General features: G+C 33.7%; 2 protein-coding genes across 3 annotated transcripts in view; one reads left to right on the plus strand and one right to left on the minus strand.

Annotated features, from left to right (window-relative positions):
• Positions 1-8127: 8127 nt before the first annotated feature.
• On the plus strand, positions 8128-16433 carry LOC129002865 (probable phosphoserine aminotransferase). The gene is made up of 8 exons (XM_054430965.1): positions 8128-8331; positions 11135-11265; positions 12691-12806; positions 13206-13367; positions 13719-13813; positions 14358-14527; positions 15473-15730; positions 16250-16433. The coding sequence occupies exons 1-8, from the start codon at positions 8275-8277 to the stop codon at positions 16350-16352; spliced, it is 1092 nt and encodes a 363-aa protein (XP_054286940.1). The 5' UTR covers positions 8128-8274; the 3' UTR covers positions 16353-16433.
• A 664-nt stretch (positions 16434-17097) lies between these two features.
• The window catches only part of LOC129002909 (E3 ubiquitin-protein ligase Ubr3-like), an 89743-nt gene continuing 88188 nt past the window's right edge, over positions 17098-18652 (minus strand). For both annotated transcript variants that reach the window (XM_054431026.1, XM_054431025.1), the window contains exon 31: positions 17098-18502. In XM_054431026.1, coding sequence (XP_054287001.1) covers positions 18385-18502 — 118 coding nt within the window. In that variant the 3' untranslated portion in view covers positions 17098-18384. The remainder of the gene's footprint in view (positions 18503-18652) is intronic.

Genomic DNA, 18652 nt, shown 5'->3' on the forward strand with positions numbered 1-18652 from the left:
GCTGAATTAATACATCGAATTAACCTCTCTGAAAAAGTCTGCAGTAAATTGCAGTTCTCCAGCTTAATCTATATAAATAAAATTAGAGTTTTGTCTATACATTGCTCAGAATCATAAACTTTTAGGTTATTTTTACATTTTATACATTAAAGAAACCGAAACAAGTCTCATCTAAATTTCTATCTGTCTGTCTGTCACGGCCCAAGAGCCATTTTACGCGGCCTTCTCCTGAAAAAACGAGAGTACCTATCAAAGTTCCAAATCATTTTAATGTATTCACTGGATTGGCAAGATGTTAAAGAACAACAGTTGGTTTGCATATTTTCAGATATGCTGGCCAAACTATTATACATAACTTCATTTTATGTTGTTTGTTGTTGTTCCGGATCGGTATGACAATCAATAAAAGGTTAAATTACCTGTGTCCACCGGTCGATCCTATTACAGGAGATGCATTTCGGCGAAGTTAAATCGCCATCATCAGTCCTAATATAAGGTCTTGAGCTTCCCGATTAGTTGCGTCTTGGAGTTTTTAAAACACATACACAAAATGTACACTTATACACATGACGAATAAAACATAAATACAGTACACGGTAGGCCTACACTTTCATTTTTACTATGGACATGTAGACGCGCGTCGGTCGGAATCTCTCTACGGAATGTTAGGTGTTGTGGAATATACTTGAAGTGAAGTTGGCTTTTATTCTTGAACTGTTAGCCCCTCATTTATATGGTCGTGCAGCTTCATTGGCAACAAATATTGCGAATGATATAGTAATGTGGCATTTCCAAAAAGCAAAAAAATTATGTAAATTGGCTGTTACGTAAGTATTGACGTTTACATGCATTGTTAATCAACGTATCTTATAAAGGATGATGTGATCTAGTTTAAAAGGAATATGACCTTTCTGTCATAACAGTAGCTGCTTGAATAGCATTTACTCATTGGGCCATTTTTACAGCCAAAATGTCGTGTTATTTTCAATAATGTTACGAACCTAGTGGGCCACGGTCAGTAATATAGGCCACTGCAAATGTCAATATAGGTATTATTTTAGGCATGGTTTCTGTGTTTGGATGTTATTAGAAACGGTAAGAGTAGGCCTACAATCAAATTTTGCAGATGAACTTTCTGTTGGAGAAATATAAGCCGAATTATAAATGTCACAATTCGAGTTTGATCATTTTGTATCTATATTATATGGGTAAGTTACATAGATTTTTTAGACTGCTGCTCAGTGCCCTTTAATAATATATATTTTAGGGATAAATTTAATGGTTTTTGTTGCATAGTAGCGCTAGTAAACATGCACAACCATTTTCGTTAGTCTAATGACATTCAAAGGCTCTCTAAGAGTTTAGGTTCTTATTTGTTTACATATCTATATTATGTTTTCACTAAGCTGAATGAATACATTGAAGTAACCTCTCGTAAAAGTCTGCAGTATATTGCAGTTTTCCAGCTTAATAAATTTCTAAATCATGCACATATTTCTACAAAAATATTGTAAAACGTTTTCTCCAGTTGCTGTAAACCACTATCAATTTAACAAAATATGGACACGGTTCAAATGGGCACCGTGCCCTTTTGCACTTGTATTTTTATTGTATTACACAATAGAACATTTTTCCAATGATTGAAAGCATGTATGACAATAATCTCACGAACCTATGATCATGTCTTGAATGATATAGGCAAAAGTGGTAAAAAATGCAGACACAACCCATTCAATAGATATAAGATAATTCAATAAGAAATAATTTCAAAAGTTACCGTTATAATAAGATTTTCCACCGATTTCGTAATGGAACGTTATATTGCAAAACATGGCATGATACAGAAGAGAATCAGAAAAGACCATTGCAAATACTTCTTTTGGACTATTTAGTAACTCCCAATAGATGTGTGTTGTTTAAAATACAATTTTAAAATTAACAGCTGTTTCATTAAAAAGTATTATCCACATGGCCAAAATGTAAACAAATCTGTGGATGGATCTTTAAAGGCTTCTGGGCTTCTGGGGCAGAGCTTTAAGCAAATTTACTTCGTTTTTCTTTTGATAAGACCAAGACCTTTCTTTGGACACCTCTACCAAGTTTCTACGCCCAGCCGTTCTCTCAATTTAGTGGAGACAAAGTTTCCAATTAAATATTTAGATTCCCCCATGTTAATCTTATGGGAGAAAATCCAACTTTGATGGAAGATCCTGCCCAAACTAATAAAGATATCAAAAAACTAAAAACACTTTGCAAAACTACAGATCAGGGCAATTCTTTTGACACTTTAATCATCATCAAAATCGGTCCAAAAATGAGGGAGGAGTTCTGTTCACAAAAATCGGCTTAGCGTATTATATATATATAGATAGATTCCTAAGTGAATTAAAGCCTTGTTCTGATCAGGTAATCTATTTCATTTCTATTACAAAGAGTTACTGTGATAAAAGGATTTTTAACTGATTTCGTGATGAAACGTTATATTGAAAAACATGACATGATACAGAAGAAAATTAATTTTACCTAACCCGCCATGTTAAACTTCCCTATCCCAAGCGTGATGTATACAACTTCCTTACTTCTCGAGTGATGTAAAGTATCAAAAACTCACTCAGTGATGTAATGAAACCCATTTAAATAACATTGAGTGATTAACTTAAAAAATATACCTCTATGGAGCCAACGACGTTCAACGCTAGAAATCAGCTGTGCTCTTGAATTTTATTGTTATGTTTTGAAGAATTTTCTTACCTAGCTTTTGTTTGTAAATGAACGTTACTGTTAGAAGATGAGTGAAATGGATAATGATTAATATTGTTCGTAACCTCCTGTATATTGTCGGGTCAGGTAAAATCTTGTACGTTAGCGTGTTTATACATCACTTAGGTAAATTATGCAACTCGCTTCCGCTTGTTGCACAACCTTCACCTGCGTGATGTAAAAACGCTCTTGCTCTTACTACACTTGTAAAGTAAATAGCTACTAGGGGAACCCCGTCGAAATCGACGGTTAATCTTGAGGTTTTATGTAAATTCAGCTAACTGCGATGGATAGAGTGAAGTCATTAAAATCTTAGTTAAATGAAGGGAGGATAAGCATTAATAAGTATGACGATTGTGTTCCTTAAAAAACGTGATTGATGAATTCGTTTAACAGAATATTTCCTACCTTTTTATCGGCTTTAGGTTGCCCTAAGGGTTTTTTAGGAGTCTTATAATTGTTTGTTCATGAGTTTGTTTCATACCAAAGCCACTTTTACTATATGGGAGAGTGAGTTCATATAATTAGTCTATCATATGTTACGGAAAGAGTCAATTTTATTACTAACCTATCCTGATTTATAAGTAATCTTCATCTTTGGTCATAAAAATACAGAATTCTATCAGCATATTAAATCAGTTTTCTGTTTGATAAAAATATCTGATTCTCTAGAAAGCAGTAACATTCTTACTCCGATCTCAGCAATTTTAATTCCTTCTCTTGCCACATCGACCCATGTATTTAATCATCCTGTTCTTACTTGATAATTCATTAGCTTATGGGTTAGTTTTGCCTTGGCCATATAAATCACATAAAGTTGTGCGTGTATTTCGTGGATTGGAATTAACCATAGGTAATTGTAGGACATTTTATCACAAATCTTGAACATTTGCGGAACCAAATCCATAACCTAGTCCGGTAACAAATTATGCAAATGCGATGAGATGTGATGACACTGTTGTGTTTCCGAATGTTTTGTATGTAGTGAGGTTTAAATGCGTTGTTCGACCTAGCTACATGTGTACATCAAAGTAAAAACTGTGTACACAATTTTTTTTAATACCTGAATTGACATTAGTACACTTACTTTACCAAAACCATAGACTCCGTAGTTAGTCTATTCCAAAACTTGAACACAGCTCTCATCCTCATCGTACTCATCTATGACACAATTTTCAACCCGATTATCAAAAACTTTTATACCAATAAATGAATCTCATGTGTTCTTTCTTGAATTTAAAAATAAATGATGATTGAAAGTAGGAAAAAAGGCAAGTGCCAACCTTACAATATACATAAGCTTACCCGGTAAGGAATACTTATATGTTCCTTTGAAATTGATATGTCACACTTATTTCATAATTTAAAATTTTCTAAGAACAATAAAGCATAGATTTTTGAACAAAACATTTAAAACGTATCATAAATTCATCAATTTGTTGAAACTATAAAAAACTTGTCATGCAGTGGAGAATTCATTTAAAATCATAAATAATAATGTAAACATTTAATTTTGACAGTTTCAGTAGACCTATGAATACAATTTTAATATTAACAGCCGGTTCATTAAAAGTAGTGTAAAATTATCCATATGGTCGAAATGTAAACAAAATTGCAGAGTGAACTTTAAAGGCCTCTGGGGCAGAGCCCCAAGGAAATTTACCTCGTTTATCTTTTGAGGGCTCACCTACTGACCAATACCTTTATTTAGACACCCCTACCAAGTTTCTACGCCCAGCCGTTCTCTCAAATTAGCTGTGACAAAACCCTGGTTTTCCCCCATAAGAATAACATGGAATGGGAATTTAAAGGCCACTGGGGCAGAGCCCCGAGGGAAATCTCCATGTTTCTCTTTTGATGGCTCATCTACAGACCGGGACCTTTCTTTAGACACCTCTACCGAGTTTCTACGCCTAGCCATTCTCTCAAAATAGCTGTCACAAAGAAAAACAGTTTCAAATTAATATATAGATTACAAACAGATAATAACATTGCAAATACTTCTTTTGGACAGTTCAGTAACTCCTAATAAATGTGTGTTGTTTAAAATACAGTTAAAAATTAACAGCTGTTTCATTAAAAAGTATTATCCACATGACCAAAATGTAAACAAATCCGTGGAGGGATCTTTAAAGGCTTCTGGGGTAGAGCCCTAAGGGAATTTACTTAGTTTTTCTTCTGATAACTCATCTACAGACCAAGACCTTTATTTGGACACCTCTACCAAGTTTCTACGCCCAGCCGTTCTCTCGAATTAGTGGACACAAAGTTTCCAATTAAATATTTAGATTCCTCCATGTTAATCTTATGGGAGAAAACCTAACTTTGATGAATAATCCTGCCCAAACTAATAAAAATTTAAAAACACTTTGTAAAACTGTTTACTTTTCATTCCTATGAGGGGTCAGCGAACGTTTTGTATTGTTCATGAGTTTGTAAAGAAAATGATTTAATAATTTAAATTTTTAATTTCCATATGTTTATAAGGGCATTTAACAACTGCGCAATTAATAAGTACTGTAAACCATATTACTGTAAAAGGCCGGTCTTTATAAATTATATAGTTCTAAAAGAAATTTCTATTTGACCTCTTTGTCACAAAAACACACTTCTTTGTATAATGATTGTTATGTAAATGCAGTTGTCATCGTAATTTACAATTATTGATCCGTCTAAGTGTTATTTTTTCAATAAATGTAAATATCTTGTTTGGTAAACAAAGGATGTAATTGAATCTGTAAGTTAAGACAAGTATGCGAAAACTACAGTTTTCCATTAGCTCAAGCCTAAATTATATTGTATGTAATGTAGCTTGTTATATTTCGTTATTTTGTCACGTAAAAACATTTAAATTATGTATGATGTATAAATATAAAAAAAATTAACAACAAATCCATTTGAAAGTAAACTTTAGACATTGGTACGGTCGACATTGGTACATTATCATTGGCGAAAATGCACATGCACATTAACATTAATGCGGCTATGTGTTTAAGTTGAGACACGTTTGTAGAAAACACTAAAAAGGCAATCTTCTAAACAATTTTAAAATATTTACAACTTTAATTATATAGAAATGTTCATAACACAGTAAGTAATTCCATTAGTTGCATAAGCTTTTACGTGAGTCTTTTTAATTAATTGAAAATTAAGTCTGTAATAACTCTTAAAATAGCTCCTGTAATACCGGTACTTGATAATTGCTTGATTTCTAGCAACGAGTACACAAGTTAAAAATTCAACAATGCATTAACATACTCTCTTTCACGCTGCAAGAATAGTAAACGGCAGAAGAAAGGCAGAACGGCAGAACTGCGGTATTGGTTTACCATACACGCCTGCAACGATGCGCTGCATACCACGCGACGAGTAGCTAAATGAACCGTAGAGTAAGTGAGCCTTCTAATATTTGTAGAGGGTTCACTTACTCTACTGATCATTGTGCCAATGAACTGTAGAGTAAGTGAGCCGTCATCTATTTGTGTAATAGTTATCATGAAATAGGCTCGTATAGTATACGAGCCTACTCCTGTAATTTATTTAAATTCAGTATTTTGGCTCGTATACTATACGAGCTTATTCCTGAATTATTCAAGAATTCATACGCTTGGCTCATAGGCACTATGATCTGTAGAGTAAGTGAACCCTCTTCATTTATTAGATATTTTTGATCGGCTCGTATAGTATACGAGCCTGTAGTGCAAGTGAACCTTCAATATTATTTACGAAGCTCGTATAGACTATGATTTGTAGAGTAAGTGAGCCATGTGTTTTAAGAATTACATATTTGGAGGCTCATAGTGTCAATGATTCGTAGAGTAAGTGAACCCTAACCGTATACTGTATTTTACTTTATTAATTTTGAATTGAGAGTATGCAGTATTGGCACATATTAAATGTATGGTTTAGGGTTAAGTCGTATTGGATTTGGATAGTATATTATTGTTGTATGAGAGCACTATAATTGTCCGATGCGTAGGGAATGGGTGAAGTCAAGACAATGTATTAGCATTTAGTAAGATTATTTTACTGTTCCTATTTCTGTATTGTTATAGATCAATGGAATAAATACTCTTGACTATTGACAATATCATTAGTGGTCGGCTGTAGTGATTTTTGGTTTTAGTTAACTTAAAGCTATCATCATTGACTATGATAGTGTTATAGTAGTGTTATATAGTCAATGCTATAGTATAAAAGCCCGATGACGAATGGGTGAATGGGTCAAGTTTCAAATGGCCAAAATAGTATCATACGTTAATTCCAATAATTTGAAGTTTTTATGCTTTTGCTCTAATAACAAAAAGTTGATTCTTAATATTTTTATTATATGTGTGCTTTGTGTGGTCGTTATTGTTTGTGAACGCATGGATACCTCGATACCTGATACCTGTACATCAAACATAAGTTGTTAGAATGGCTTATGGACCATCCCTGTTATGACTTGAATGAGTTTTTTGTAGAAAGTGCCAACATGATATTCTAGTCATTATATTTATTCTGACTGTCATTATATTTATTTAGTATTAATCTTATAACTCTATGCATGTTTTTTTCTATCTATTTAACTGTACAGCTATTTATTTATTGTAGCGTCTGTGATATGCAAGCCTTTCTATTTTGTATGCTAAAATGTGACTGTGATAATGTATCGCTATTGTTTTATATATGTGTCTCTGACGAGGTCTATTGTAATCAATGATTATTTAATGACCAATAAATTACTTGATTACTTGTACTAAATCTGCCCATCTTTGTAAGCGTGACCATTAATCTGGTAACTCAAGTAAACAGTAAACATTTTACCATGAAATCAGAGTGACATACAAGCTGGCTGAAATTTAGACACACGTTTGTATAGACCTACAATATGGTTTGGTGATAAACTTTACCTCAAAGACGTAATTACTCTGTACAACTAAATTCATATAATGAGTAACACTGTTTCATTATATGATGAAATTACCTTCAAATAATTCCCTCTAGGTATATTTTCCTCTTATATGTAAATAAATTTAAGTGAAATTTTTTATGCACATTGATATTTTTACCTATAGCACAATATTATTTATAAATCTTTTTTACAATGAATGGAAATATAAAAAAAAGAAAATCTAAAACTTTTAATTGACATTTTACATTAAAAATCATTCAATCTTTTAGGACAAGCCCATATTGTTCTCACGATTAAAAATATGTATACTCTGCCTGCAAAGAATACAACAGATAAAAAGATTGAGACAGGATTAATAATGATAGACCGGCGGTTGATTAGCATGTAGAGCAAAGTACACTGTATATAATGGAAAGTGAAACTCAAACCGGATCAAATCGTTATCCACTGCTTGAACCGCAAACAGGCAGACGCTTTCGGCTTTCATGATCAGCTGACCTTGACTCGGGCTGTGAGGGAAGTGGAAGTGAAAAGTGACCAAGACCGGGCCTCAACTTGATTTGGGAGACGGGAGACAATCTAAGTCGACTGCAGACCAGACGACGACTATCACATTGGCCATGTCGTCCAAGAAAGTTATAAATTTCGGAGCTGGACCAGGAAAACTACCTGAAGAAGTAAGTATTGTTCATTGTTTTAAATTGTACCCACATATACTTGGGATGCAGATTAACATTTTTTCCTGTTAGGGAAAGGATGGTAAACACTTTTTGTTGTTTTTACCGACTTTAATAGTAAATTATTTTTTACTATAACTCAACTTTTTTGAAGCTCTGTGTACTTTTTATACTTCTGTATTATTAAATTTGAAATAATCATGACCCATCAATAATGTCCAAGCCTCAGTTAAAAACAGTAAAAATGTGTAATGAAGAAAATAAACCCCTAAACAAATTGTACACCAAGTATATTAAAAAAAATATGAATTATAAATAGGGTAAATGTATAAATTATCAATTGTAATCCAATAATGACATAGCAATCTGCACTATTTATTTACCTTGCTTTGTTATATTTCATTTTATACCACATTTTGCAATTTAAATTAAATTAACATTTTTATTTAATTTAACACATTTAGTGGAAATAGCTACACACAAACAAGCTATAATAATTACCTTAATAATAAAGGGTAGTGTAATTTTAAGCCTTTATTTTTCATGTAAATTAAATAAAGAAACCAATATAGATAGACATTGTACCATATTTAGTATTTTTTCAAGTTAATTTTAAAAATTCATACAGAATTTAATATATAAATTAGTTACATAAGACAGTTGAGCAAACTACAGGAAAAAACCAGATCTTTGTCAGAACAAGCAAATTTAAAAATCATGTTAAGTTTTGCTGGGATGAGTCTAGGGCAATCCAAGCGTTTTGATTGGCTAATAGTTTTGGTGGGAACATCCCCTCCTCACAGCCCCATGTGCAGTAGGAAATTTCTTCATTCTTAGTTCAAAGCTGGAACAAGTCTCATCTGTCTTCACATCACCCTCAAATCAGAGGGTTGACGTTATCATGGGCAAAATTCCCTAAAAAACAATTTTACAGTAGAACCTCTTTAATCCGAACCCCCGTAATCCGAACGTCCACTAATCCGAACCCCTCATTGCTATACTCTATACACAGTACAGCAGTTCTTTATTGTATACTGTATTTAATTTACAGTAGTGTTTATTCACTATGTTAACTACTGTATTAAATAAACATTGTATTTTACTTTATAAAACCTTTTTTCACTATTCCCAAAATAATGTTGATCAATTTTAGCCATGTTTTAGCTATTGTTATGTAAAAACAACAATATGTTCTGTAATCCGAACTATTCAATAGTCCGAACTACCCCTGGTCCCAATTAGTTCGGATTAAAGAGGTTCTACTGTATTAGCTTTTCTATTAAATTAAATTTAAAGCGATGTGTGCTCTGGTTTTTGTTTTATATATTAAAATTTTGAAAGGTACTTCTCTCTCCAAATATACTTAAGATTTCCTAATTATACTTGTACTTCCTAAATAATTGTACTTTTGATGTGTTGGTCAAAGGATTGTGTCGAAATGCCTTTAATTGTTTGTTAAATAAATTCAACTTTTGTAAGACATGTGTTGTATATTTTCCATACCAAGAAATAGAAATACAAAATTAAATATGTCATGGTACAACATGTAAACTCAATTTTATTGAAATATTTATTTTAGCAGAATTCTTTTATTGATCTGTAAAATTATGTAATTTGATGATTTATTAAAAGTTAGTGTAAATTTGTATGTTAAGATTTTTATAAGGATGATTTCCACTGAACCTACAAATAATATTGAGATTGTATAATTTAATGACATTAATTAGTAAAACTTTATACTGAACAAACAATCTTAAATTTGGGTAGTATCAGTCACAGCCCTTGAAAAACACATTATGTCAGCTCAGATTGGTGATAGCTTATCTCAACAACTGACCATCCAACAACAAGACATATCTTGGGTCTAATTAGTTTTATGATGTCAAGTTTATATGAATTAGTTGCATTTAACGACTTCTTAGTAGTGACTTGCTATTTTGGCAAAACAACAAATTAAAATAAATGCGACTACACCTAATTAAATTTACCCAACTAACAATTTTGATGCTGCACAAACAAAAGAATGTTATAATTCAGAAATAATCGTTCATTATGTAAATAGCTTTACATAATTATCTTCTACAATATACATAACACAAAGAGGTTTTCCCTTTTGCAGCCTTCCAACTTAACAGATTTTTATAATTGAAGTGTAATTTTAACGCTTACGATCTAGCGCACCTGTGAATGGTAGTTAAAAATGTTATTTCCTTTAGGGCTTTCAGATTTCACTCTTTATAGTTTCAGATATAAAATCAACAAATTTATTTTTATTTAGTAGTTATATTCACACCTAATAACTGTTCTAATCAAACATAATCTTGAAAAGGTAAATGGGCATTTTGCACTGGCTTCATTTTACCTTGGAAACAAGTTTTGACCCTAAACTATGCAATTTGCGCATGGGTTGCCTCGTATTTACCTTAAAACTAATATTCTTATTTACTATGCTTTTTTTCAATAATATGTAATGGGGTTGAGTTCTGGGGATTATTATATGAGGTTAACTTCCATCAAACTCGTTGCTTTTGTGACGGAGCTCTCAACCCACGCTTGCGGCTTACGCCACCACCGTGAGCCCCCCTCGTGCCACCGCGTTGCCGTGTGTGCTAGTGATGTGAAAAAACAACAGTAACTCACAAACACTTGAAAATAGCAAGAAGTTTTGTATTTTAAAGTAACTTTGAAGATGTCACACCCTGTTGCAAAATGTGCATAAATTAAATTGGATCAATTGGTCTTCAAGAACACAGGGCAACCAACAAAATAAAAGGTAACCATAATGAGCTTTATTTGTAAACAGGTAATGTTGGAGGTCCAGAGAGAGTTTGTGGAGTATGGCGACTCAGGAATTAGCGTGGTTGAGATGAGTCATCGATCCCAGGAATACGAAGCCATCAACAACTCTGCTCAGAGACTTATACGAGAACTGCTGTGAGTAATAAATAACATTGGTTACAAACGAAAATAAAAGTTCTGTAAATTCTTCGTAACTTCTTAAAGTTGTAAAACCTCTTCAATCCTGATTAGTTCCAGCAAAAACACAATTTTCCCCCCGTTTTGAAACTATCATCACAAATATAAAAAATACTTAACCATCAAAAGTTAAAACGCCTAATTCTACTGAAGATGTGAAAGTGAGACTTGTTCAATCAGTCACTGGTTTGGTAAGAGAGCTAAGACAGAGGGGTAGCATAGAGGTATGTATGAAAAAGTCGATAAACTCTGTGGTACACATCACGCTATAAGACAGTACGTTCGAATGCAATGGCTAAAGCCAAAAGCACATTAGATCTTCTGAGAACAGGCAGAAGCAGCAAAAGATGAGTATACATCAAAATATCTGCTAAGATGTATAGTTATGCCGCACAGAAATAGTATGCTGCTTTTGGTACTTGATTATCCAAAGGGAGAGTCGCATAAGGTTGAATATGTGAACATGAGGTGTAATCAAGAATCTAATGTTGTTTGTTAAACCCTAAATGAAAGAATATTTAATTAAGTTTCTTGGAAGCTTACAACATAATGTTATTAGTGTAGGCGGTGTTTTCAGATCTGAATGTACGTACATAGTCCACTAAAACTAGAGAGTAGTAAGCTCATTTAACTGATTACAAAATGAACTTTGACTCTGTTATGGTTCATTCATGACCAAAATTATCATCACAAAGATTTCAAGCTTCAATGAATTATTCCTTTGTATATATAGTCTGTTATACAACTGTGACCTTAAAGTAATTTTCCCTCAAAGCAATCACGTTTGTTTTTTATTTTGATTTGTATTATTTGGTTAAAACTAGTATTATGATAAAAGAACACAAATATGTATTCAACAATTAATTGATAACTCATCTTTAATGTGTCTAGCTTCTTATATTTTTGTATTACTTTTTACTTCCTCTGTGCTTGAGGCCAAACTTTAGTGGTCCAATATGCCATTTGGGACTCCGTACAGGCCCACTTTTATAAACGGGCAGACTGGGCATATGCCCAGGGGCGCCGAAGGTTTGGGGGCGCCCACCGGGACCCCTCAACCACAGCCTGCCTCGCACTAGGAAAAATAGGGGCACTGCATTTGGGTTTGTCCAGGGCTCCACTGACTCTTAACGCGGCCCTGACACCGTATCTCCAAGCTAGCAAATTTCCCCTATAGCGAATAAGCTATTGTTATGTCCTATGTCGATAACTCAAATAGTTTTGGTCTGATTTTGATGAAATGTGTAGGGCTGGATAAACTTGAATGAGTTCGCAAACCAGCGTGATCTAATAATAACAACAGAGTGTTATGATTTTTTTATGTAATTTTTAAACAAAATTTGGTATACTATGATATAAAATCTGATTTCCTATGGGTTACAGAGACATCCCCGACACATACAGTGTAATGTTCATGCAAGGAGGAGGTACTGGGTTGTTCTGTGCAGTGGCAATGAACCTTATGTCACGTAGCGGAAAGGCTGACTACATCGTTACAGGTGATTTTTAAACGAGGTGTAATATTATAATAAGGGGTAGTCCACAAGCTGTCTATATGACAATCGGGTTGAATACGTCTACAGTGTCAATTGAATTTTTGTTTGTGTGTGACTATCAGAAACGTGTTTTTAAAGACTCAAAAGATGACCTCCAAAATCCAAATTTTGTTAAATCCTCTAATCTATTGTTAGTCATAGAATTTATGTCTTTCAACTTCAAAATGAAGTGAAAACTGATTCGTCATGTAGAAAACTTGTGGATTACGTGTCAACAAATAAAAATTTGAAATTTAGAAAAAGGTAATGTTTTTTAAGATAAAATAAGTGTGATTCTTCTATTGTACATTTAGATAAGTTATTTAAACCAAACTGATTGTTTTGATGGATCCTAATTACCAGGTTCGTGGTCTGCCAAGGCTGCCAAAGAAGCTGCGAAGTATGGCTCGGTCAACCTCGTCTTACCCAAGACTGACTCCTACGTTGACGTTCCTCCTCAGTCATCATGGAACTTAGACCCAGAGGCTTCATATGTCTACTATTGCGACAACGAAACTGTTCATGGTAAGATAAGTTGGGTTAGAATAGTTTTGTGTCGCATGATTCTTAGTTTTAACATTAGGCATTAAAACACATTGAAAATGTTATAGGAATGAGATTATGATGATCACTATGTAGTAGCCTACTAGCTGGACTAACAATCAAACATTCACATACAAAACCATTCACTTACTATCATGTATGTAAGCATAACTCTACAAAAATTGCTAAAAGCTATACATGCCACTTTTTGCAACCTAGGAGGAAAGCTTGAAACTACTACTGCTTAGGCTTCGGATTCTTCAGTATTGCCATTATGATTAATTAAATTAGCCTTAACATTAATATTTTTAACGTATTCATTATTTTCAACAGGCTTGGAGTTTCCTGATATCCCAGACACCAAGGGAGTACCTCTCGTGGCAGACATGTCATCTAACATACTCACAAGGCCTTTTGACATCACCAAGGTAAACTTTCAAAACTGAATACCGAACAATAAATATCTAAGATAATATCTAAAAACTATCCGAGGTACTCATCCGTTGATTATGGGTAAGTATCGGCTACATAAACAAAATGTGGATCTAAAGTTAAAAAGGCTATGAATATTTTTTTACCTATTCAGCTCAATTTTTAGCAGGATAACTATAAAAATAAATAATGACCAAACTGTGGCAATCAACCTGATACCTTTGAAGGTATTGAAAAGGAGATTCATTTAGGTTAAAAGTTTGATAAATACATAGATATGTGTTTTTATTTCCTGAAAAATTAGAAAGAAATTATACATTACCAAAATATTTGTTGTTGAACATTGCTCTCTGTGAGTCTTCTATCCATCTACAGTATATTTTTTTGTCACCCACTTATTCTTAAGAATATTTTTATTTTTTACAATCGTCAAGGATAAGACGGGGTTTTCCACTACAAGAGTATTTTAATTTGTTTCTTTAATTTACCTTAATACATTCTGGATGAAGGTGAATATGTGACCAGAAAGTTTGTTCCTAGTTTGGTGTGGTGTTTGCTGGGGCTCAGAAGAACATTGGTCCGTCAGGCACAGTTCTGGTGATAGTTAGACGAGATCTTCTCGGCAGCCCACTCCCCGTCACTCCGCTCGTGTGGGACTTCTCAGTCATGACTAAGGACAACTCCCTACACAATACTCCTCCCACCTTCGGGTAAGCAGTCCTAACATTTCTCAGTGTGGGAACACTCTCCATCATCTGAGAACTGACTAACATAGGATTAATATTTAGGATTATTGAAAAAAAAAAAACAGAGTGGAAAAGCCATACCCAAACATGAATTTGAATGGATGGTATTGTTGGCCTCTGTAGACATCAAAACAAAAAAGTAAATTGGTCCCGGATCCAAGTCTTACAATGTGACATACCACTTACAATCGCTTATTCCCCACTTAAGGAGTTTGCAAAAAAGTTTTCAAATTACATTACAACCTTCAACGATTTTAAGACCCAAGTAATGATCACCAATTATGTTAAGAGGATAGAAGAACTAGCCACACACTATAATGCAATTCAAAAATATCCTTGCCAAGTGGCTTGAATTGACTCTGTGTGAATTAAATTTAATATTGATTAGAAGAAACATTGGTTCTTTCAATCAAGCCAAATCTAGTTCTCTAATTCATGTTAGTGCTGCTTCATATATGAATTGTAGGGTCAAGCTACACCACACCTGGTAATTGCTCATATGAGTAATTGGTAACTATGATTCATTGCACATTGGGGACAAGGAAAGGGCGTTTCCAAAGATTGCCAGCACTCATTTGCATTAAAATATAAAGATGTATGATACTAGCAATAGGGTAACGCTGGCTTGTATTCGGTAGTCTCACTAAGTTTACAATAGCTAAATTAGTGGAAACATTTTTTTACATTTGGGTTAAGCTGTTCTTGATAGGCTCCAACGAATAATCACTTAAGCTGGGTTTTCATAAGTGCGGAGTCTGCTCTCCTCTTGTCTTAGGTAATTCAATGGTACTGTTTTCCTAGAGGCAGAATGGACCGCCATTGGATAAGCAGAAAATCGCTTCTCCACACTCACCAAACCACGCCTAAGAATTACGTTATTGTCTGTATCTGATTACTTTCAACATTCAGGGTGTTTGTGATGCTGAGAGTGTTTGAGTGGATCAAGAGACAAGGAGGAGTACAAGAAATGGCTGCTCGGTCGGCCAAGAAGAGCTCTCTGATCTACAACGCCATCCAACAGTCCGCAGGTTTCTACCTGTGTCCTGTCAAGCCTCGCGCCAGGTCCAGAGTCAACATTCCATTCCGCATCGCTGCCGGAGCAGAGCTCGAGGCTAAGTTTTTGAGTGAGGCCAAAAAAAGGAACATGATACAGCTGAAAGGCCATAGGTATGACAGGTTCTTTTATTTTTGCCATGAGGAGTTTTAAGCCAATAAATACAATGCCTGTTCCAAGCCAAAACTAACCCATACATTGTTCATTGATAAAATTGTCTAGAGCTAGGCAGAGGATAAACAAATCACAATTCATTGAATGAGTTTTAAAATACTTATTTTTAAAAAAAGGGGCTAGTGTCCTCAAAATATTCAGTGTTTCCTTTGTGTTTTTTGTGTTACATTAGTGAAGTAGGATGCCTAAAATTTTTAAGGTAAGCCTGCTTATCCTTTCCTTTTTATCATCAATTCTCAGGCAATTAAACCTTTGAGGAAAAATGATAATTTTGGTTGTGTTACAAAATAAAAATTGATATTTGTTTCACACAATGTGCACTTGGTGAAGCATCAAATAATTCAAATACTTGGTTAATTAACATATTTTGTAGGCGCTTGAAAAGCAAACAAATAGCAATATTTCATGTTTACAATGTTGTGTTACAGAGTGATTTATACATACAAACATTGTTTCAGGCTGGTTGGAGGGATCCGGGCGTCGCTTTACAATGCAGTTACTGTCGAAGAGGCACAAACCTTAGCGGACTTTATGAAAGAGTTCCAAAAAGCAAATTCGTGAAAATCTCAAATTGTTGTTACATTATACTGTACTGTTATCTTATACACTGTGTTAATGTTAATAAATGTTGTTTTGTTTCAAGTCTGATTTTGAACAATTTCCTGCAAGCCACTTTGTGGTATTTCTATTTAAATGAGTCACTTTTTATATTATTTGTTCAGAGAATATGGTTCATTGGGGTATTTGAGCCAATAACACTCCTAATGTGTGACATGCTACCCTTAGAGGATGATCTGCCTTCATTCAATGTTCATAGTCTGATTATATCGGCTCAGTCATTAAATGTTGTTTATAGAAACCTTTTAATGATATTTAAATTAAATATTCTATTATAAAATGGCCACCATAGGTATACAGGTATTTTAAGCCAAGTATGAATGGAGATGAGTAGCGCAATCTCTTAGTCTCGTTAGTGACTTAGGCCGACATAATCCTTAGACACAGCTGTTACTTAATAGCCCATACAGCCAATGGCAACTAAGGGACCTACAGTTTATAGTGGAATCCGAGTCACATTTTTGCCTTGTAATTAACAAATTGGTCTAATTATCAGGATAGTATTGTGGATCATCGTAGTACTCGCTTGTGCAGACCTTAATCCACACCAGGGAGTTTTGTATCCGCAGTGCATGCCTATAAATATCCACAATTTGTGACCTCCTAGTGGCTGGATTAGGTAGAGGAAGACGCCACAGTCTAACAAGGATAAAAAGGGATTAAGGGGTTTGTATAAAACAGAAAAGCATTTCATATCAAACATTTATTCATTCAATTAGCAGATTAAGCCTTTGTCTGGGCGAAGCTTCAACAAGTTATCGTTTATTAAAGCGATTGAATAGCTTTGTACAATATATTTACAAGTCGTAATTGTTAAATACAATAAGATATAAACTCATCGAGTCCAACCACTATATACTTTATAATATACATGATATTACATCAGCTGACTCTGAAAGAGTCATGCTTAGCAACAATATAAATGATCATTATATCAGAAATCACATAGAAATAAATATCCCCGTAAAAGTGCCTCCAAGCCGAATCTATGTATTTGATTATTAATTGTTACAAAGATTCTTTTAGATCCTATATAAATGATTGTGAAAATTTTAATGTGGTTCTTAACTATCACTTAAGTTTAATTCTTAAAACATAATTAGTTAATATTTTAAACAAATCATTTTCATTGTTAAGCTTACCAATAGTCTTTCCATATTGGATACCAACTTCAGTTGTGTATCCACTATCACAGACATTAGGAGTTTCTTTTCCTACAGAATCAACAAACCTACAACTTTACTACCTTTTGCAAATTGTATAAGAGTTCAATAATTAACTGTTTAGTGCCGATATAAAAATATATGCATTTCAGCAATAACATGAGCTTAAATATTAAGTTGTTATAGCGAAGGTATATTATTGTGATATAGGTTTGAAAGGAATAAGTTTTCTACTTACACTGCATAAGGAAAATATTTAAACAGTAATATTATAAATAATTAAAATTACATACATGGAGAATGAACACGAGGAAAATTGGAAATGAGAAGTAAAAGGTATCAACATTCTTATTAACTATTCCTCCGAAAAAACATGAAAGATGAAAAACGTGACCGATTACCTTCTATTTTACAGACTTCCAAGGTGTAATAAAAAAAAAACAATTTTTCATTAGTTTCTTTGTTTTTTCTATGAGGAATTCATCTTTGTAATGATAAGCCAATTCACACAGAAACCTATACAAAATTGGGTGGAAAAGGTTTAACGATTAAATCTGTTTGCATTATAAATAAAAAATCTGTTAAAGAACAACAAAACATACAAAACTCAGTTCAGAAAAATAAATATCCTAAGAGTAGATAAACTGTAAAGATAATAACAACTCAACAAGTCGAAGGGCGAGAAGCCCGCAAATGTACAAAATAGTTACAAAATACGATGAAAATAAAGATCGAATCCAACAGAACTTTAGAAAGTGAATCGCAGATAATTTAATGGTTACGAGTGTATAAATCGTGAGGGAGTGAGTAGGTTACAGGGCGTCGCGATGCCATACCCACTTCTTGGGCGTGTGGTCGAAGTGATGTCCCAGCCATTGTTGTTGCAACAGCTGATACCTGCCTGGACTCAGGTACAACGGCTTACCTCTCCTATAACAGCGTAACATGTACTTATTTTAGACAAAAGTACAACATTATACAATGAATCGTTATGTAGAGAAAGTGATGTGTTGGCATGACTGATTTAGTTAATTAAAATCAGTGACTACCAATCTACTTCTTTCTTCTGGAGCTCTTTGT

This window comes from Macrosteles quadrilineatus, unplaced genomic scaffold (assembly GCF_028750875.1).
Source record: "Macrosteles quadrilineatus isolate MER2022 unplaced genomic scaffold, UCM_ALF_1.0 Scaffold_9__3_contigs__length_116548681, whole genome shotgun sequence".
Lineage (NCBI taxonomy): Eukaryota > Metazoa > Arthropoda > Insecta > Hemiptera > Cicadellidae > Macrosteles > Macrosteles quadrilineatus.

Bases quoted from the DNA above. Each gene is read 5' to 3' on its own strand.
- LOC129002865 (XM_054430965.1), top strand. From the start codon at position 8,275: ATGTCGTCCAAGAAAGTTATAAATTTCGGAGCTGGACCAGGAAAACTA. The intron at 11,266-12,690 runs GTGAGTAATAAA...TATGGGTTACAG, and splicing joins AGACTTATACGAGAACTGCT to AGACATCCCCGACACATACA. The intron at 14,528-15,472 runs GTAAGCAGTCCT...TTCAACATTCAG, and splicing joins AATACTCCTCCCACCTTCGG to GGTGTTTGTGATGCTGAGAG.